Source organism: Juglans regia, chromosome 9 (genome assembly GCF_001411555.2).
Source record: "Juglans regia cultivar Chandler chromosome 9, Walnut 2.0, whole genome shotgun sequence".
NCBI lineage: Eukaryota > Viridiplantae > Streptophyta > Magnoliopsida > Fagales > Juglandaceae > Juglans > Juglans regia.
This window is the reverse complement of record NC_049909.1, coordinates 15,031,693-15,053,976: the sequence shown is the minus strand read 5'-3', so window position 1 is coordinate 15,053,976 and position 22,284 is coordinate 15,031,693. Positions and strand designations below refer to the sequence as shown.

Genomic DNA, 22,284 nt, shown 5'->3' with positions numbered 1-22,284 from the left:
AATGTCCCTTGGACACTTTTATGTTTGTAATTTTGTAATTGTTTAGACTTTCAATTTTATTTTTGTAATAGTTTAGTTATTATTATTATTTATTAGTTTATTAGGTAGTAGACTTGTAATATGTAGTAATACTTCATTAGTATCTAAATTAGTAAATGTGTATCATATATATATTATTTTTATTCATGTAATTTTTTTTTAAATCAGGTTTTGAAACTCTTTTTTTAAGGCTATGTTTGGTTACCAAACTCATCTCAACTAATCATTACAACTTTTTCAAATCTCAATATAAAATATAATAAACAATTCAATTTTTTCAAATTTTAAAATAATAATAATATTAAAAAATAATATTCTAACAATACTTTATCATCTCAACTCAACTCAACTCAATTCACTTCAACATCCAAACACATCCTAAATCAGGTTGTTATGGACCATTTTGGGCTTATTTAAACGGTTTTTAGGCAAAATAAAGTTCTAAAAATCTCTTATGGGCCAAAGGCCCAATAGAAGTAGGGCAGACGGATTGACCCCCCATGAGCACCCCATTATCCAGGATGGGATATCCCGCCCCGTATCAAGGGTGCTACCCGCCTCGCACCATATGAACATCGTATCAGGCTATCAGCACTATCGGTCTCGCGGTCAGTAGTGGAGCTCATTTTATATCTGAGTGAAGTCGCCCGTACACAATCATTTGTAGTTAGGGTTTTTAAGGTTAGGTCCAGCCACTCTCACTTTTCTCTGCCGCATTGGCTAGGGTTTTCCAGAGCTTCCGGAATCTCTTGCTCACTCTCTTGTTTTAACGTTATTGCGATTCTGTCTCTCTCTTCTCAGACGTATCATTTGTATCTAAGATCGGCTTTTCATGGAGCTGATTAAGCACTAGGGTTTCGTGGTTGCTGTTTACGGTTCTTAAAGTTAGGGGTTTTCCATTTGGAGCGCAAAGAAATGGCATCCACGAACCCTTTTGATCTCTTGGGTGATGACGACAACGAGGACCCGAGTCAGCTTCTCGCCGCTCAGCAGCAGAAGCTGGTGCCGCCAAAGAAACCCCAAGCCCAAGCTCAATCCACTGCTCTGCCGGCTAAGCCGGCCAAACTGCCATCCAAGCCACTGCCTCCTGCTGAAGCGGGTGAGATTTGATTTCCATTGTTATCGTTTATTTTCCCTGTTTTTTCGTCCTTTTTTTTTTTTGGCATAGTGGATTCATTTGTTTTGACAATATGAAGTTTTTAGCATCAGTTAAGCTGTCGATTCAGTTACCTAGCGATTGTATCTGTATTAGTTTCAGTAGGCTTACTTTGTTGTATTCATTGTTATTGTATACGTGCACTTATATTTGCTTATTTGTGTCCATTTTGTATTTCACGGTTTTGTGATTCTGTGTCCTGCGGACTGAATTGGGTTTTTGTTATTGTGCATTTTTGTTAAGGTTTGGTGACATGGCATTTCACATGCAGCTGTATGATGTAGCTCTTGCTGGGTTATATACTAGCAAAGTACATTTGTTGGAATTGGCGCTGATTATAATCTGTGTTTGCTTAACACCTCTAGACGGAGATCTGTTTGTCCACCCTTCTTAACTAAGCCGAAACAATATTTAATCCTCATTCGAAGGTTTTATCTCTTTCCCATTTTACTTGATTTTCTAGCAACCAAAGAGAGGACTGGAACGTGTAATGAATAAGTAAAATAATAAGAAAGCACCATTGCATCCAAAACAACAGGGCCGATGGTAATTAAACAATAAAAAAACTATCTGAATGAAGTCATGTATTTTGACTTTGAGTTCAGATATTGTCTTTTTGTTTGCTATTTGTTCTGATGTTGTTTTTTTTATTTTAATGATTGCAGTTAAGTACTCACTTGGATAGTTTGGAACTAATAAGTAATTTTTTGGTTAGTTATGTATCTGAAGTCTAGGAACTTGTTTATGTGCTTTCTATGTGCATGGTGTCTATCATATTTGGTCTTATCATCCTATATTTGTTTTTAAAGTACAGGAAAGAAAGGAAATTGGATTTTTGCATTGAATTATTTTCGAAGATGAGAGCTCAGTCCATTGAGGCCTATTGGGCTGGGCCAATTGCACTCACTCCTTGTTGCTTGTTTCAAATTTTTTAACTGGTTATGTATGATTTAATCTAGTATTGTGTCCCGAAACAGAATGGAAAGTAAGAAGCTCTTTTGTAAATATCCATCAAGAGCATGAAACAATTTTAGTGCTATCTATTTTTATGCTATCTTTGTTGAGCTCCTACAGACAATATTTTTATCCATATTTTCGCAATTTATTTGTATAAATTGAGGTTGCAATATCTCAATAATTTTTGTGTGATTATATGCATCTCTCTTAGCTTAACATGTCTTCTTTCTTGTGATTAGTGAGGGAAGGAAAGAATGAAGTGGGGCGTGGAGGGGGACGGGGCGGTGGACGTGGATTTGGGCGTGGACGTGGGGGTGGCTTTAATCGAGATTTTAATAATGAGAATAACTCTGTTGAGAAAAATGGTTTTTCTGGAGGCTATAGGCCAAATGAAGATGGAGGAGCAGGGAGGCCCATTGAGAGGCATGGCTCCGGTGGTTCACGTGGTTTCTTCCGTGGTGGTCGTCGTGGTGGTTTTAGCAATGGAGATGATGTTGAAGGCGAGCGGCCACGTAGGATATATGAACGTCGCAGTGGGACTGGACGTGGGTAAGTGCTTTTGTTACAAAATTTTCAATAATACTGTAGATGGCATAATTCATGTTGAGATTTATCTAGTTTGTTATTTCACTGATTAATTCTATGTTTTACTAACAGGAATGAGACCAAACGCGAAGGAGCTGGTCGGGCTAACTGGGGGACTCCTGATGATGAAATAGCTCCGTAAGCATCTTTGTTGTCACTTTATCCATATGACTTCGTAAGTGATAATATGTTTATCAAGTTTCAATAAGATAGGATATCTTATATGTATATCTATACTCTTTTTCCAAATTAAGGGATGCTGAGGAGCCTATCACTGAAAATGATAAGATTGTTGGTGCTGAGAAGGCATTGGGAGGGGAAAATGCTGGTGATGATAACAAAGAGAATCCTGACAATGGATCCGAGGAGAAGGAGCCTGAAGATAAGGTAAAAGATCTTACTGTTCAGGATGTCTGCTATCCAGACTTTGCTACTATGTTGTGGGAATGGTAAGACAAAGTAAAGACAAAGACCTAAGGTCCAAATGCTGGAAAATATGTTCACTTCTCTAATTGGGAATTATGAATCTATGATGGTATATATCCCGAGAAAAGCTTTATGATATGGATTTATAACCCTTTATTTGAAAACAATCATTTAAGCTGCAACTTCACAAATGCAAGCTGTGTGCATGTTTTGCTTGTCTCCAAAATTTCATACATTGTACTGTGGTGCTATGGATTGAGCATCTGCAATATTGTTCTCTCTTGTTTTTGTTTTGTTTATTTTCATCCTTATTTTGCAATCTGGGATTTGATTAGATTGTCTACCTGATTGAGTACAGGATGAGGCCAGCTTAATGAGCAACTCTGAGTTATGGTGTACAGACATTTATACCTTGATGAGAGACAATAAAATACTTTTTTTGAGATTGTTTAGATATTTTTCTCATCATGTTTGACACTCAAGTATGGTTTTAGTATATTTTTGTTTGATAAGAGGTGGCAGTTGTTTGGTTTTTTTCTTTCTTTTTTTAATTTTTAAATCATATTCCAATATCCGTTTGTTCCAGTTATAAAAAACTGATATTGTGGACCCAGTAGCAATGTTAGGAGGTCTATTTTTTTTTTTTTGTATATAATTTCAGCTTTTGTGGAGATTTATGTATCTGAATAGTTATCAACTTCAGATTAATTTGCATGGTTGTGTGAAAGCTTCCAGGAATTACTCATCCTAAAATTGCATTATATTCTTGTTTATTTAATAGGAGATGACTTTAGAAGAGTATGAGAAGGTACTTGAAGAGAAGAGAAAGGCTCTGCTTGCACTAAAGACTCAGGAAAGAAAGGTTGACCTGGACAAGGACTTTGAGTCCATGCAGCAGCTCTCAAGTAAGAAGGGCAATGATGACATATTTATCAAACTGGTGAGACCTTTGAAACTCTGAAAGTATGCTACCATGTTTCATTTTATATGCTTTATGCAGTATGTTGACTCGTTAGTGTTTGCTTATCAGGGTTCTGAGAAGGACAAACATAAAGAGGCTGAAAAAGAAGAAAAAGCAAAAAAGGTATGCTTATTGTTTATTATTGAAATTTTTCTGTTTTTACTCTAAGCAGCCATGGTGGGACTGCTGTTTTTAAGTAGTCAGTATTGTCCATGCTATTTATGTCATTCTGTCGAGCAAAAAGAAAAGGCTTAGTTTGATGCTACATGTTTTGTGATGTCTCTGTCAAACTTACAATTTCTGCCATCTGGAGATGGGGGATATATCACAATGTGACTGAATATCTGGAGATAGTACCCACCCGTGGGTAGCCCAAGTGGTAAGGGTGAACTTGTGTGCATAAGCCCCATGTCACAGGTTCGATTGCCCCTGGGATCAAACTGCGATTTAACTGGGAGGTCATGGCGGTGGGTTGCTGTGCTAGTCTCCCCGGGGGTTTAGGTTCCATGGGTGAGTCCTAAGGGCTCTGCCCTGGGTGGTTCTCCCGTCGTAAAAAAAAAAAAAAAAGGTATCTGGAGATGGTGATACCTATCTGTGTTGTCATCACACAGACTATTTATTTTATATTGGACCAACTGAATATCTGCTCAGCCTCAGCAGAGCTGGACTTGGAAGCATCATCATTAAGGGTGTCATTCTTTTCCTCATTTCAATTTTGTTGGCCATGCTTGCACTTAGAGCTACCGATTTACTGTTTCAGATGTTCACTGATGAGTACATTATTCAGCTTATACTTTATACGGCTTTATGAAGTCATGCTTAATGTGGTCAGAATATATATCCCGCAAATTGAATTCCTTGAATGTGTACAAATTTTTCTTGCTCATAGTTGGAAATAGTTACAGCGACTTGGCCATATATTATGATGCCATAATGCTGAATTTAAACGTGTAGAATATATTTCTTCATACCTGTTTTCATGAAAATTATTTGTTTTGAGCATTCTTTTTATTTATTCTTCTGTTGGGATTACCGTACATGTTTCTAATTCCCATCTTATCACCTATCAAAAGAAATGTTCTTAATTCCCATTTTATCAGATCTGAGTACTTGATTTCTTGGTTGTTTTATACTGCTAATTATCTCATATATCTTTGTTGGCTCTCTTATTAATTGATTGTTACTTGTGTAGTCTGTCAGCATAAATGAGTTTCTAAAGCCTGCTGAAGGGGAGAGGTACAATACCCCTGGGGGTCGTGGTCGAGGCCGTGGCCGTGGTGGTCCAAGAGGTGGATTTAGTGGAAGCAACAGGAGCAATGCAGGAGCACCTGCCATTGAGGATCAGCAGCAGTTCCCCTCCTTGGGTGCTAAATGAGATTCTCTCTCTCTCTCTCTCTCTCTCTGGTGTCTTATCATTTCAGGAGTTTTGAGTGGTAGTCTATTGACAGGCATATTATAAACTACCTTTAATATTATGTTTTGAGTGTATATTCAGATCTTATTTTTGGACAGAGAAATCATGCACCAGTTTTGATTTGAAATAGGTGAGAACACAGTTGTTTTTGGGTATCTTGTTTTTTGTGTATTCGGTTTTTAATGCTTGAAAAGAATGGAAGAGCTTTAGAATTAAACTGCTGAAGAAAAAGGTCTGAATCAATCAGGAGAATACTCTCATGGAAAACCTGCAGCCAAAGTTGATGCAGAGCTTTTTCTCCTTTTGCTTTTAGAATTGTGAATGAAGTTGAATTTGGTAGCAATGTGTGTGATTTACCACGGATCTAGAGACTTGAACTTTGGTCAAGTTTGGCTAAGGCTGGAATTCTTCTATGTAGCCAAAAAATTAAAAATTAAAAAGATAATACCGGACTGATTCTTGTTAGCAGCCGTTAATGGTCAAAAGGCGGGGGGGTTTGGATGAGTTATTATGCTGGGATTTGCTGATTAAAAAATTGTTCAAGCTCTTCAGACTTGAATTTGATCGAATCAAAGGTCGAGCAAGTTTAGTGAATCCTTTTCACATTGCTAACCACCTTGGTGATTCAATCGTGGACCAGTTTAGCGGCAAAAGGAAAGGTATTTATGTTTGAATCTCGGTAGGTAGCAGAGTTTGGTTGCTGGTAAGAATTTGTTGAATTCAACGATTGCAAGTCATTAATCCTTTTAACTCAACAACATTATTCTTGCAATGTTAAGACTCAACAATGTGAAAGAATTATATATGTGTTTTGAAGTCCATTAACAACCAAAAAATGGTAATGTATATTTACACTGGAGACTGTTCTTGGATTCATGGCTGCCCCCTTTCTCAGCCACTCTTTTGACGGTGTCTTTCTCAGTTCTCTTCTTAACGCAGCTAACTCCTTCAAAGCTTTAGAAAAGACAGCACAAGGATCCAGCTTCTGAATTTCAAGGCAATAGGGACAATGGGACATCTTACTGGTCGTCTCAAGTTAAGATGCCGGTCATGCCCTGCTGTTTGTTTAAAAAAGCCGTTCAAACCATATATCCTATTTCATCTAATCTCAACATCTAAATACCATTCAAATATATATATATATTTTTTAAATTTTTAAGTTTTTTCATCTAATCATTATAATTTTTTCAAATTTTCAAACAAAATACAAAAAATAATTCAACTTTTTCAAATTTAAAAATATATATATTCTAACCCTTTTAATTTTATAGTTTTTTACTCAATTCTTTCTTAATCATTTTTCAAAATTTCATAAAAATCTCAACTCAAACAATTTTACTATTATTAACCAATTATCTCACTATTATTTACAAATTTCTCATCTCATATCATCTATATAAGTAAACGAGGTTAAGCCCCGCTGAGATTCTTATATAGATGCCTTTATGATAATGTGAACCTATGATGAAAAAAAGAAAAAGAAATGATACACTAGAACTTTTTTTTAGATGTTTTATATAATTATATTTTAAATTAAAAATATTTTTATATTTTATAAAAGTATTTCTCGTGTACATAATATTATAAAAATAATTATATATGTATATTTTCATAAAGAAAACACTGATATATATATATATATATGACTTTTACTGCTTTTATAAATAGTCTAACGAACTTCTGGTCGATCCTCGCTGAACCGAACATCAAGTGAGATTTTTATTTCTACTTTTATTTTTTACAAGGGGTTCGAACTCAGGTTTTCATTTGGAGAATGAGTTATATGCCACCGGCTTTTGGCAACATCAAGTGAGATTCAACTTCGAGGATTAGGCCATTTTTGTACAATCTTATGCCTTTAATAGCATTAACTCCGCATGATTTTGCAGCTCTTCGACAATATCAGTACACGAATGGAAACGCAGTTGATTTCTGCTCTCCTTCGACTATAAGTCGTGCCTTTTCAGGCAAATCAAACATTCCCTCGTACTAAGGTTTCCATTGTCTCCGACCATGGCAAATGTGTGCTTTTAGAATTACAGGGAACGGAAAATCCTTTGTCTCCTTCAGTTTTTTTTCACTCGCCAAACGCCGAACCTCTTCTTTCTCCACTCTCACAATCCAAAATCCACATGCCTATCCAAACAGGGAACCCATTCCCGCCACTTTCTCCTCTCACTTACCACAAAAAACCCACTTGGTTCCCTCCAATAACCTGACATTGGAAACAAACACTGCCGCCGCCACCCATTTTCCGAAGAAATCCACATTCTCTGCTCAACCTAATTTTAGTGATTTGATTTCATCAAATAAAATCATCAGCAGCTATATTCGAGCGGGTGATTTGGATTGTGCTCTTAAAGTGTTTGAAAATATGACAGTTAAGACTACAGTTACTTGGAATTCAATCTTGGCCGGGTATTCAAAAAAACCCGGGAGGATGAAAGAAGCTTGTGAACTCTTTGATAGAATTCCTAAACCAGATACTGTTTCATACAACATCATGTTAGCTTGTTATTTGCTCAATACTAATCTAGACACTGCAAGGGCTTTCTTTGATAAGATGCCTGTTAAGGATACAGCATCTTGGAATACAATGATTTCAGGTTTCACTCGGAATGGGAAGATGGGAGAGGCACATGGGTTGTTTTTGGTGATGCCAATGAAGAATAGTGTGTCTTGGAGTGCAATGATCTCGGGGTATGTGGAATGTGGAAATTTGGAATCAGCAGTGGAGTTATTTGAGATAGCTCCAGTTAAGAGTGTGGTGGCATGGACTGCCATGATTACTGGGTATATGAAGTTTGGGAAGATTAAATTGGCAGAGAAAATGTTTCAAGATATGCCTATGAAAAATTTGGTGACGTGGAATGCTATGATTGCAGGTTATGTTGATAATGATCGAGCAGAAGATGGTTTAAAGCTTTTTAGAAAAATGGTGGTAGTTGGGGTTAGACCAAACCCATCAAGTTTGAGTAGTGCTTTATTGGGCTGTAGCAATCTATCTGCATTGCTTCTGGGTAAACAAATTCATCAGTTGGTTTGTAAGTCTCCGTTATATAATGATACAACGGCAGGAACTTCATTGATTAGCATGTATTGTAAGTGTGGGGGATTGGAGGATGCCTGGAGACTGTTTCATGACATGCCAACAAAGGATGTGGTCACTTGGAATGCAATGATTTCTGGTTATGCTCAACATGGAGCTGGTGAAAAAGCTATCCTTTTATTTAATAAAATGAGGGATGAGAGAATGAAGCCAGATTGGATTACCTTTGTTGCAGTATTACTGGCTTGCAACCATGCAGGATTGGTAGATCTTGGAGTTCAGTATTTTGATTTAATGGTAAAGTATTATGGAGTTGAAGCTAAGCCGGACCACTATACATGCATGGTTGACCTTCTTGGTCGAGCAGGGAGGTTGATTCAAGCTGTAGACTTGATAAAGAAAATGCCTTTCAAGCCTCATTCTGCCATTTTCGGTACGCTTTTGGGTGCTTGCAGGATCCATAAAAATCTAGAGTTGGCTGAATATGCTGCGAAGAGCTTGCTTGATATTGATTCTGCTAGTGCGGCTGCTTATGTTCAACTGGCTAATGTTTATGCATCCATGAACAGATGGGACCATGTTGCTAGAGTTCGAAGATCAATGAAAGAAAATAATGTAGTGAAGACACCTGGGTACAGTTGGATTGAGGTGAAGAATATAGTTCACGAGTTTAGGTCAGGTGATAGGGTCCACCCAGAATTGGACCTTATACATGAGAAACTGAAAGAATTGGAGAAGAAAATGAAGTCGGCAGGCTATTTTCCAGAGCTAGAATTTGCATTACATGATGTGGGGGAAGATCAGAAAGAGCAGATTTTATTATGGCACAGTGAGAAATTGGCCATTGCCTTCGGCCTCATAAAAGTGCCATCGGGGACTCCAATCCGGATCTTTAAAAACTTGAGGGTATGTGGGGATTGCCACTGCGCTGCTAAGTACATATCAGCAATTGAAAGAAGGGAAATCATTGTTCGAGATACTAGGAGGTTCCATCATTTCAAAGATGGTCTTTGTAGCTGTGGTGATTACTGGTGAGCTCGCACGCACGCAAAATCCTCCAGTGCGTGCATGGGTCTTTCTTGGAATGTAAAGACTCCTGTCCTGTGTTTAGATCTCGCTATAAAATATTGTTTAATTTGCAGAAGACTCCTGTTTCTAACATTCTCCATTTTCCATCTAACCATTAGATAAAATATTATTTTTATTTTTTTAAAAAAATAACAAACTCAGATGTTGATAAATAATACTACATCAACATAATGATATAAAAGCTGAATAGGTACATAATGATAATATATAACATTTTTCCATTATTAGAAAAATTGTCAAAAAGTTTGTGCATATATATTACCCTTTCTATAAAAAAAAATCATTTAATTTTTAATTTATTATTATTATTATTATTTATTGTCAGGAAACCTTTCTAAGGTAGGGCCCTTTAGACCCATCTTTGCAGAGTAAACTTAAGTCCTGTGCACCTCACCCTCGAAAGTTTTCTTATATGAATATGGTTAAATCGTTGGCTTTTCATCAAGAGGTGTGAACCCCAAAGGATTATTTGCACTCATGAGGTGTTGAACCTTGAATCTTGAAGTGAGTGTGATACACTGATACCCCAAGATCAAGATCTTCACCACATGGGCCAACCCCTTAGGGTTCCAAACAGGACCTTAGTTAGTATAGTTACCATAAAAGGTTAACAGGCATTGGCATCAGAGCTTTTCTACAATCAAGTAGAGGAAACAGATTTGGAACAAGAAGGAAAGTACAGCTATTCACCGATATAAATTCCTAATTTGTACAATCGTTTTCAAAATCAAATACATTCAAAAGAATGGAATTTATGTAAGTGCTGAACAACAACTGACAAGCAGATTAACAATGTTTCTTCATATCAAAGTATTTAAGAAGAGGACTACTAGTTTTGTTTTACATGCCACAGGAAAACACAGGTAGGTAGACATACATCATGAACCCCCTTTTAATACATCTTCCCCCTTCAAGAAGAGCAGCAACCAGACTTCTGGTTGACAGGCTGTCCCCGAATCTGCACTGTTGGAGGCCTGGCATTGTTCATGGGTTGGCTTGCCATCCTGCGGACGTAGAACCAACAGAAATTATGAGTTGAGTCTCTCTCGAAACATGTATATATAATAACTTGATCTGTTGAACCAACAGAATTGATTAAAGGTCGATATCTTGAACCGACATAACTAGCAGATTTCATAGATACCCCCCCCCCCTTCCCCAGCAAACAAAGTTAGATAACCAAGCAACAGAGTTAGATAACCACTCACAAACGGACAATGCCGTATTTCACAGCTTTCCTTTTTCAACTATATGACGACATAAAAGCCACACGATACAGTACCTATTCTTGATTTCAGCAGCCATGGCCATAAAAGCCTGTTCCACATTGGTCGAATTTTTAGCACTCGTTTCCATAAAAGGGATCCCAATTTCATCCGCAAATGCCTAACAATGAAACAACATGTCCAAGCATTACAGTTAAGACTTTTTAGGACAGAGTCTTTTCAACAGAATAGAAAGCCTGGCCGTTTAGTATTTTATTACCTTGGCTGTCTCATAGGACACAACTTTATTTGCTGTGAGGTCAGATTTGTTGCCAACTAGAAGCTTGTTCACATTTTCACTCGCATAGCGGTCAATTTCATTCAACCATTGCTTAACATTGTTGAAGCTCTCCTGATCTGTGACATCATAAACAACCTGTCCAGACAGCCACTTGCTTGAGCCAAATTTCTTACAAGAGGAGCCACCAATAGAGAGTAGAAAGACGCACGCAAATTAAATAGAAAATTCAGAACTTACAATAATCCCATGAGCACCACGATAGTAGCTGCTAGTGATTGTCCTAAAACGTTCTTGACCAGCAGTGTCCCACTGAATGTTCAAAGGACAGGAGAAAGATGCAATCAGCAATTAGTAATAGCACAAAGAAGATTCCCCAAGCAGGAACCTCCTTACAGTAGTGGCTGCTAGTGATTGTCCTAAAACTTTCTTGACCAGCAGTGCCCCACTGAACGTTCCAAGGACAGGAAAAAGATGCAATCAGAAATTAGTAGTAGCACAAAGGAGATTCCTCAAGCAGGAGAACGCCTCACATTTCCCTTGTCATGTAGCCTACTTACAACATAACTAATAACATTCATTGAAATGCATATTATCAACCAACAAGACAATACATTTTGACTGCCTGATTGTACACCACTTACAAAATTCTTCTTAACAAATATGAACACTTCAGCCTAATTTTATGCTTAGACGTTTCAAAATCATAAAACACTCGTTCAGATCTGACATCTTCAATTATTTAAAAACCATAGTATGTTTATTATACACAACAAGCAATTCATACCAATGGGATCTCAAATTGATTGCAATCAACACCAACACAAATCATGAGACTAAAATTCTCCCTGATAAATGAAGTAATAACATAGCAATTAACTTACAATTTGGAGTTTAATGGTCTTCCCATCTTGTTCCACAGTGCGAATTTTCTACATACAAGATTCATAAGAGATAATTGCTGCATATTTAAGTCAAAAATACCAACAGTGGAAACCAACGGTTAGGAAAATGAATACTTACAAAGTCAACTCCAATGGTGCTGATGTAGCTATCAAGGTATGAATCATCCTGGTTCCCAAAGGATAGAATATAATTACAGAACATATAAAATTGTCTCTTTGGAATAATTATCAAAATTTGGACCCAAAACCTTAGATCAGAAAAGAAATAAACAAGTAAATTTACTTTTTTTTATATCGATACAAGTAAAATCACACAAGAAAAAGATATTTTCTATAAATTTGCATAAAAAAAAATATACCACAAATGTCCTTTGGCTGTCCTGCACTACAGCTTAATGTTTATACTGAATTTTCAGTTTCAAATGGACTACATCACAATAAAAAAACATTCCAGCCCTTGATTACTTCTCACATGAATGCCAAAGCAGAAAGCATGGTTATATTATTTTCTTGAAAAAGGTTGTTTTGACATAGCAGTATGAAATTCAGTTCCTAGAGACGAATCAGAAGACTTTTAATTTCCGTAAAAATACTAAATCACCTCATGGAAATTATTAGCCTATATAAGTTATTTGCGAAAGGGAGGTAAATGCACTCACGAAATGACTAACAATATACCGAACAATCTCTTCTCTTATAAAAATTTTAAAACATGGATCAAATATAAGAATGGAACAAAAGGACACTTGAAACTTACAGCAAACCTCAGAAGCAGGCAAGATTTGCCAACACCAGAATCCCCAATGAGCAAAAGCTTAAACAAATAGTCACTGCAAATAAGAAAATACCATGGGAAAAAATAAGTAGAATGTTACTCCAATCTTAAAAGAAAAAGTAGATTAAAACCACAAATCTACTCATCAGCAGATGAATTGCACTGCAACACATTATAGATTGCCTTCAAAGCCAAAATTAAATTTCATGCACACTACTGTAGGCAATAAATTCATAAAACCATAGTCAAGTCATAGCGATTCCAAAACTCAAAAAGACCTCAATCAAACTTGTCAACTACCATCCCTGTCCTCATTTCTTGATCAAAACCCACACCTTAATTACATTATATGCAAGTTCATAGCGTGGATAAGATTAAGAATGCAACTCTTGCATAACACAGGTAAAGCACTCTTAAAACTGTTCCCATACATCATAATACATCAATATGAAAATTTTCGTTAGGCTTTTCCTGAATAATATTTTGTGGGTATGGCCAATTACACTCACCTTTACACCACTAGAATTTTCCAAACGTTCAAGCATTTGACCAAATCTTTACAACTCAAAACTGCGCCTTTGAAGTTTTAGCTTAACAATTAGTTAAAATTTAAGTGTCGGCTCAATTGGCTAATTTCTAATCTTACAACGAATTCACCAGACCTAGTTTGAACGAATTTCGCTAAGAAATACAGATAATTGATGAAATATGGGAAGAGATCTTATAGCTCACACACCATTACATCATACCAAAGACGTTCCTAACTGCCGCAAACAAAATCGAACCGTTTCGGGTCAACGGATCTGGCAACGAAACATCTAGATCTAAATCAATGGGATAATTCCATATAATCAATAATCAAAGCAAAACGAATAATCCAAACATGGCAGAAGAAATTCAAAACAAATCATGAAAAATAAAACGAAATTCCAAGCTATTGAACAATAAACCAACACAGATCTAAACGAATTCGAAAAAAAAATCAGAAAAAATAGAATTCAAACCCCATGTGAGAAAAACGTGGAACAAAAAGAGGAGAATCGAGGATGAATAAAGCTTACTAGTCGGGATTCATGGCTATGTTGAGATGGGGATCTACTAAATCACAATAATCTCGAAGAGATGGTGGAATTAAACGCTTTCCCCGTCGATAACTGACCGGAACAAATATGAATTGCCTGAGAGAAAGAGAGATTGAAAACGCGAAGGAGAAATCGAGGAAATGGGAAGCAGGTGTTGGGTTGGGGCTTGTGCCAAGCGGGTAGCGTCTTTTATAAGGACCCGGAAAGTCGGGTTCAGAAAATTCTCATAATTTGGGTGACGTACCGACGGGAACGCAATTTTGCCCCCGAAAATGTTACTGGTAGAGTGTATAATTACTTTTAAAAAGAATAGAAGTTGTTATTAAAAATTAATTATTATTTTTTTTATAAGTCTCTTATTTATTTATTTCTTAAAAAAAATTATGTAATATTTACACACTCAATAACTACAAATATCATTTCTCTTTTACCACCTCACCCTTACTCCATTTATTAAAAAATAATTTATTTATAGTCCATTTTATTACTATGTTCTCAATATGCTATGATCTGGTATCAAATAATTAGCTTATAAATTAGGCATAATAAATATTGTCTAATCATTTAATTTCATATAATGAAATAGTGGAAGGATCCTAATAAAAGAAATGATGAGTAATATTAACCTTTACTAAATTGGTGTTGTGACGTACCACATAATTGGGATCTATCATATCTATAAAATAAGTTTTATGTAAGTTGATGTCAAATAAATTTATTCTTCAGAACTTATATTTTATGTCAAAACTTTGAGAACAAACATTCCATTAACTTGTACATCACGAAATCACTCAATTACTAACATTTAAATATAAAAAATGTTAAATCCACCGAAAATGTGTCCCAAAAGTGTCTTCCAAATCTATTTTTCTTATTTTTTTTTATTTAATGATTAAGAAAGTGTTTTTAAATGATATTGTGAATTTTTTATTTTTTTAAAAAATATTTATGATGTTTAAAAAAATACAAAAAAAAACAGAAATAAAAAAAAAAATGAAATGTGATTTTCGAAACACACATTTGGGACAAATTTTCCGTTGTAGTGTTACTCTTTAAATATAAGCTTAGAACCTAAAGTCAAATTATGATATTGTTGAAGATGATCAAATATCTGTAGGGTATTAAAGAATCCTGGTATTTGTAATGAAATGTTTTTGGGAGCAGCCACCGTTTTGCTACATTCGGCGTACACCTGACGTGGGCAGCAAACGCACCTTCATTGAGTGAGACGGATCTGAGAGAGAACTAATGGATGAGAGAGAGAGAGAGGAAGAGAGAGAGTTGATGAGCTGATTAGAGGGGCAGAAGGTCTGGTGCGTTTTGCACAAAAAAAAAAGAGTAGACACGTAATATGTGCTACGAATCAGTTGTGAACAGTGGCTGATCTGTAGCATAGCTCATTTGAAATACTCTAACTATTTGTTCAAAAATTGATGTGACAGATATTGTTATATTTATCACATTAACGATAAAAAAAATGAATTAACTTCTATTATGTTAATAATATTAATTACATGACTATTAGACGCTCTCATCATCTTTATGGGAAATACTTGATCTACAAAGAGATCTTACAAAATAGAGTTGGTTATGTTACACAAAATTAAATTTTCTCATCTCATCTCATATAATCATTACAACTTTCTCAAACTCTAAAACTCTTACTCAAAATATAATAAATAATTTAACTTTTTCAAATCTCAAAATAAAAATTATATTAAAAAAATTATATTATAATAATATTTTATTCAACTTTCAACAAAGCATCTCATGTCATCTGAACTGCGTAACCAAATGAGGCCGTTTGCAAATTGAAGTGGTTTGATGTTGTATATCAGATTGTAAAGATTTTATTGTAAAACAATCCCTCTTTTTCCCATTCCCCTTGCATGTCATCTTGAAACTCCAAAGTTCGATAGACACCCAATTCTATTCTGCGTATATTGGAATGTTTGTTGGATTGCTAGGTGATACAGACTACAGTGACACTTGTTATGGATTTGAAAATGAGCAATCTCTTTTTAAAGTAAAAGCGTGTGCTTTGATTTTAGGGAAGGATGTTAAGAGGGAAACAAACCTATTACTCAGAATCATCTTATCAGTTATCAGAGACTGTTAAGTTGTGATTGTCCGTGGCAATGAGCTCTAGCTCAAATCGTACCGCCTCTCAGCGGATGAACATGATGGGGGTGAGATTATGAACGAGATGGAGGGTGAAGTTGTGTGTTCAAGACCCACTTGTCTAAAAACAAAGTTTATGTTGTGCAGTCATCAGAATCAATTTTATTGTTGGCAGAATTGAGGGCTTGAAGATTGACAGCAGCCTCTTGGTGAGAGTACAGTCTACAGAGATAAATTTGGTCCGGAGTTGGAGCTGATGGACTTTGATCTAAACAAGACAAGTTTTACATCACAAACACCCATAGATCATTCATATTTGTAAGACATTCTTATGCCATTTCATATGAACACAGTTGTAAATGTTGAATTCAGTTTATAAAAACATGATTTTGAGTGCAGTTTATGTCTACTAAACTCAAGTTTTTTCGAAAGTATGTGTTCTATAACTCTATGGAAACTTGTAAGAGTCTCTTTACATAAGTTACAGAGCAGCAATAATTCGAAGTTCTAAATGGGAGAAGGTTTGGGCTTTCTAGTACTCTTCCCCAAATCATGTCTTGCTGCACTGAAATATGAAATATTCTTCTTTTCTATAGGGACTTGCACTCGAAATTGGTATGCTCCAACAATGGTCCAAGCCTAACAAGCTTAGGGATGATAAGATTGTTCCTAAGAGAACACACAACCGGATTCTCCCACTGCAAGGCTGATCCCACAACATTTGCACGTATGGTTAGTGGAAAGACACGGGGCCATCTTTCAGTTCCATAAGATCTAAGAGCACCCTCTACAGATTCTGTTTCAGACTTGATTGCATTGGCAAGCTTCCTTGCCAGAACTACTGCATCTTCCAGAGCACAACAGGCTCCTTGCCCGAGATTCGGAGTCATTGGGTGCCACGCATCTCCAACTAGAACCACTTGGCCATCTGAAGCTGCAGGGCTGATGGCTGGCCATAGCCAACGGTCTACAAGTGGTGTTCTAATGATCGTGTCATCAGGTGTGAGATCTATAATTTTCATTAGGTCTGAAGGCCAGTTTCTGACTAGTTCTTTAGCTTGATTCTTCAGCACAAATGAGTCGCTAATTTTCGGACCTACAATAAGATTTGTCCTGGATCATTAGAACGATGTGACAAAACTAAAAAGTTTTTTGCTTTCTGACAAAACCAAGTGTCTAGAGAAGACTAATGCATAACAAATGCAGAACAGACCTGGTGATGGCCTGTTAAAGCAGATGAACCAGTATACTTTTGTAGGAGAAACAGGAACATATCCAGCTCGCAATCCTCTACCATATATGTAATTGACTTTTGGTTCAAATGGCTGCCCTTCAGGATAAAATCCAAGGCCACGGAAAGCACAATGGCCAACATACCTTGGTTCAGAGAATCCCATCCACTTGGCTACTGAAGACCGGATCCCATCACAGCCAATTAAGATCTGTTGGAAAGAGTCGAGTTATACATATTTCACAATTACATGCAACAGTGGGATATGTTAAAAGGCAAGTTACTTTAAGAGAACTAAGATCATAAAGCATTCTAGTCTTGAAAGGTTGATTTAATGACCATTTTCTAGTCCTCCCCCTTTTTACAACTGGAGAAAGTTCATACAACTGGGTCATTGGACGCAACATCTCTCTCTCTCTCTCTCTCTCAATCAAAGGGTTGTACTAGACTTATTGTTTTCTATGTCTACAGCTAGATTGAGAGGAATTCGGAAGAAAAAACTATGCAATCTGTATCAATAGATAAAACTAAGTTCTACATATAATTTAACTAGAAGATTGGAATCAGATCAACTTACCTTTGTAAATAGTCGAGTCCCGTCCACAAGTTCCAACATAATTTCACCATTTTCAGTTCTTTCAATTTTGGCTAGCTTTGAAGAAAAATGTACTGCACCTGGTGGCAACTGATTGGCGAGAGTCTCCAAAAGTATCCTCCTTTCCACAGCACGGACCTCCTGGCTGTGTCATCATGTAATTACTGCTAACGATTAATGGAGCCAAAAATTTTTGCAAAATGGGGCTAGGCAGGAAGAAAGTGCTTCTATGAGATTTAAAAGTCGCATCCTAGAACAAGAAGAATTATCCATACCTTTCATCTTCATCTTTAAATCTGAAGGACCTCAACTCCCTCCCTTCTTCTGACTTTACCACCATCCTGCACAGCTGATACCATGAACAAGTTCAGGGTAAAATTCATGAATTCTATTTCTTCTCCTGTTGCATGACATCTTGAAGTGAACCTTGAAACATTTTCTTCTGAGAAAAGTTATTATAGTTCATGAGTGATTAAGATATAACTTATACTCGAGTTTAAACTCTTCCAAGAAATCAAATGCTGAATTCTACCTGCGGATTTTATGCCTATATCTTATATCTAGGACAACCACAAAATTATACACAGCCCATAATCGCATTCTTTACAGCAAAACTAAACTGCTGATATCTAACAGTACCCATGTCAGTCATTGACTCATTGATGAGTAAAATCGAGCTGGAAAATCAGCACTTACCCTTCAATTTCAAGAAACTGTCCCCTGAGATCGTTGCCTATTCCTATTGCATCCAACACACGCCAGCCATTCTTGAAAAGGGTAAGTGAAGTTCCACCAGTCCGAAGTGACTCTGCCTGCTCAAGCACCAACGAACGAAGTCCAAGCCTGATGTTTCGAAAGTATGGGGAATTATAATGCATTGGATCAGTTAAAGAAGCAAAGAACATTTGAATAACTTCGACAAAATTTTAGATCTTATTCTTTAGAGCAGAAATCAAAACCAAAACAAAAAAAGAAGCTTGCCTTATCATTGCCTAATTATTCAAATTATGCAGGCAAATAAATATCATACATTCAAAACCAAAGGCGAAAGAAACATTACACTAATTTCATTGCTTTTATCTTCCCATTTTCTCGAAAATAAACTGAACACTTACCCCAATTACTTTCCTAAGAATGGTATCATATCCATTAGAAAGGATTCGTTACAAGCCCTTCACGGGGATACTTGGGTTAATTTAGAACAGTGGGTAAACCAGAGAAACAAAACAGCAAAAACGCGGGCGCGAAGAAGTAACTATGCTAACATTGGGATTCAAGAAATTCCAACCTGTGAAGAGATAACGCAGTGGCAAGCCCACCAATCCCAGCGCCTACGATGACAATTTCCTCCTTTGGAGCTTCGGCTTGAGCTTTGATGAATGATGCACTAGTGGGTTTAGTTCTGATTCTGGATTGGAACTGAGGCCGCCCACGTGAGAGTGGTTTAGCTTGAGGCTGTTGTGAATATGGGTGTGAGCGAGGAGTGTTCAGAAACAGAAGATGGCAAGAAATCGTGGCCATTAATGCTCCAGAAAATGTCTCTGCAAAGTTTGTGATAGTAAGAGAAGGTGTGAAAGAGAAGAAGATAGTTTAATCAGCAAAGAAATAAGTGGTGGAGACGAAGTCAGAGACTGGTTTAACTGTTATTTGTTCAGATTTTTCCCGGCAAAGATTTCCTAAGCCACTTTCAGTTATCACTTCGGTGTTGGCCTAAAATATGATCAGTTGTCTTTTACTCCAAAATAAGAGATTAATAGTAAAGAAAATAGAATTAATCTTCTGATAAACTATTATTTATTGTTCCATACTTTACACTCTACGGAAAAAAAACAAAAAGTTATGTTTGAAATAGAGAATAAATAGTAACTGATTGATGTATAATAAAATTCAAAAAGATAATATAGGCACAGTCCTTTTTTAGAAACACGACGTATGAGGGATATTTTAATAAAATAATTTAAAATATAATTGTATAAAGAGTTTTACGTATATATTACTCAAATAATAAAATAGTAAGTTTGACAGGATTTAATCTTTATATTTTAATTTTAATTTTAATTTTTTAATAAAAAATTTAATTAAATTAATCATTTTGTCTCCGTTACTTTTTCATCCACACCAATTTACAGATAGAAATAATAATATTTCCATTGAACTCCAGCTTTTAACTTGAATTAGAATGCATTTATTGGGTAAGGAAAAAATGCCATCAACCATCCATCCCCCGATGGCCCATCTGACCATGTTAGCTTATTCTCCTCAAAACGTTGTGAAATTCTTATAGAGGTAAGGATCCAAGATATCGAAGTTTCTGCCCAAACGGAGGAGAGAAAACATGAAATTTGTCTGGCATTTAAACCTCGCTTATTTTCACAATTATTCTTATCTCATTATTACAATTTTATTAAACTTTCACACAAAATAAAATAAATAATTTAATTTTTTTAAATTTTAAAATAAAAATAATATTAAAATAATATATTCTAATAATATTTTATTTAACTTTTAATTTTTATCTCAACTCAACTTAATTCACCTGTAAAAAAAAAAACGAGACTTATTAGGGTGAGTTTGGATGTTGAAGTGAGTTGAGTTGAGTTGAGTTGAGATGATAAAATATTGATAAAATATTATTTTTTAATATTATTATTATTTTGAGATTTGAAAAAGTTGAATTGTTTATTATATTTTGTATTGAAATTTGAAAAAATTGTAATGATGAGTTGAGAGTAGTTTATTAACCAAACGCAGCCTAATGTGTTAAAAAAACTTACACAAAGCAATGCCATATAGCACAACTTCATATATTTGTCTTTTATCTTATTTTATACACTCAAATTTAAATAACGATTTTGAATCAAATTAAAATGAGTCGTGACCCAATTTAATATAAAAAAATCTATACAATTTTTTACTATTCACATAACCTCTATATATTATATTTTTTTTAATTTTTATTATTTTTTTCTTTTATCAAATATTTAATATATGAATAATGAATAGAAAAATTAAATTTATTTAAAAAGAATAAATTTTAAAAAAAAATTTAAAATAAATATTAAATTTCTTTTAAAAATATGATATATAAAAATTAAAGAAATTGTATAGTATTACTCATTCAATATAGAGAAAATATAAATCGTACTCTACTGTGTATAATAGCCGCTGCACACTAAGGAGACGTTTGGATTTGAAGATGAGTTGAGATGGATTGTGAATAGTAATGAGATGAGTTATGAATAGTAATGAGATTTATGAGTTAAAGTTGCTGAATAGTAATAAATAGTAATGAGATGAATTGAGATAAGTTGAGATGAACTGAGATGAGTTGAAATGAACTGAGATGAATTACGAATCCAAATGTCTCCTAAGTGTATTGGGTGAAAAAAAAAAAAAAAAAAATCACAACACGGGTGTGCTGCGGGTACGGGCTGATGCCCAGAATGACTCTTCAATATATATGTGTGACTCGCCACAGACATAAAGTGATTCACACACTTGACGTGGCATAATGCCAAGTCAACTTCTTTTAAGAAATTCGCCAGTCTTGTCTCCATGAGTTTCTTGTCCCGTCTCGTTCAGTCCCAGCCAACTGTCTTGTTCAACAATTTTCCTAGTCCCTACATCCCGTTTCAATGGTTCTATTTCCGGCCCGTGCATTTGAGCTTCCTCAACTACCGATAAATCATTCTCTCTCTCTTTCGTCCTCTGGTTTCCCAGCCCTTGCGTCTCGTGTCAGTGGTTTTTTTCTTCGATTTTTCCACTTCCGTCCTCTAGTTAGGTATAGCACCTGATGAGGCTACATACTCTTCTATCCTTCATGCTTCTACTAGTCTTTCAACACTGAATCAAGGCGCTTTGAACCATGATCGGACCATAAAAATAGGTATTATGAACAATGCATGCATTGCAAGCTCATTGATTACAATGTATGCAAAAAGTGGGAGCTTGGTTGATGCCAATTATGTGTTCAAAGAGATTCAAGAACGAAATGTGATTTGTTGGACAACGATGATTGCTGCTTGCCAATAATATGATTGTGCAAACCAAGCCATTGAGTTGTTTGAGGAAATGCTTGGGAAGGGGATTGAACCTGATTACATTTCATCTTTATATGTTTTATCAGCTTGTAGCCATGCTGGTCATGTTGAAGAAGGATTTGTATACTTTTCCCTAAAGCAAGTGCCATAATACATACTGATATGCCAAAACATGGGTGAAGGTTTATAACACTAAAGCAAATATTGATTTGGAACTAAAACATGGGTAAGGTTTATAACACTGCTTGCAAATATTGATCTGAAACTAAAACATGGGTGAAGGTTTATACCACAAAAGCATAATATTGAAAGATATGCCAAATAATGATCCTAAAGCAAGTTGCAAGGTTTATACT

General features: G+C 35.6%; 4 protein-coding genes across 5 annotated transcripts; 2 read left to right on the top strand and 2 right to left on the bottom strand.

Annotated features, from left to right (window-relative positions):
* The first annotated feature begins 640 nt into the window (after positions 1–640).
* Positions 641–5,755, top strand: LOC108994390 (RGG repeats nuclear RNA binding protein A). The gene is made up of 7 exons (XM_018969582.2): positions 641–1,138; positions 2,392–2,701; positions 2,810–2,875; positions 2,992–3,124; positions 3,945–4,103; positions 4,194–4,247; positions 5,317–5,755. Exons 1-7 carry the CDS (start codon positions 955–957, stop codon positions 5,497–5,499), a joined length of 1,089 nt encoding a protein of 362 aa, XP_018825127.1. The 5' UTR covers positions 641–954; the 3' UTR covers positions 5,500–5,755.
* Positions 5,756–7,237: 1,482 nt separating this feature from the next.
* LOC108994293 (pentatricopeptide repeat-containing protein At4g16835, mitochondrial) lies at positions 7,238–9,777 on the top strand. The gene has a single exon (XM_018969433.2). It carries the CDS (start codon positions 7,559–7,561, stop codon positions 9,620–9,622), a length of 2,064 nt encoding a protein of 687 aa, XP_018824978.1. The 5' UTR covers positions 7,238–7,558; the 3' UTR covers positions 9,623–9,777.
* Positions 9,778–10,334: 557 nt separating this feature from the next.
* On the bottom strand, positions 10,335–14,207 carry LOC108994408 (GTP-binding protein YPTM2). Its single transcript, XM_018969614.2, has 8 exons — positions 13,921–14,207; positions 12,842–12,914; positions 12,203–12,250; positions 12,064–12,111; positions 11,420–11,491; positions 11,162–11,317; positions 10,959–11,062; positions 10,335–10,680 (listed from the first exon to the last, which is right to left on the bottom strand). The coding sequence occupies exons 1-8, from the start codon at positions 13,932–13,934 to the stop codon at positions 10,587–10,589; spliced, it is 609 nt and encodes a 202-aa protein (XP_018825159.1). The 5' UTR covers positions 13,935–14,207; the 3' UTR covers positions 10,335–10,586.
* Positions 14,208–16,386: 2,179 nt separating this feature from the next.
* Positions 16,387–19,505, bottom strand: LOC108994427 (monooxygenase 2). 2 transcript variants are annotated; one of them, XM_018969644.2, is made up of 6 exons: positions 19,177–19,383; positions 18,585–18,731; positions 18,164–18,237; positions 17,871–18,033; positions 17,276–17,504; positions 16,387–17,158 (listed from the first exon to the last, which is right to left on the bottom strand). In XM_018969644.2, exons 3-6 carry the CDS (start codon positions 18,226–18,228, stop codon positions 16,653–16,655), a joined length of 963 nt encoding a protein of 320 aa, XP_018825189.1. In that variant the 5' UTR covers positions 18,229–18,237; positions 18,585–18,731; positions 19,177–19,383; the 3' UTR covers positions 16,387–16,652. The 2 variants fall into 2 exon arrangements, with proteins under 2 accessions (XP_018825189.1, XP_018825188.1); XM_018969643.2 differs by having other exon boundaries at positions 16,388–17,158; positions 18,164–18,229; positions 19,177–19,505.
* Between the last annotated feature and the right edge of the window lie 2,779 nt (positions 19,506–22,284).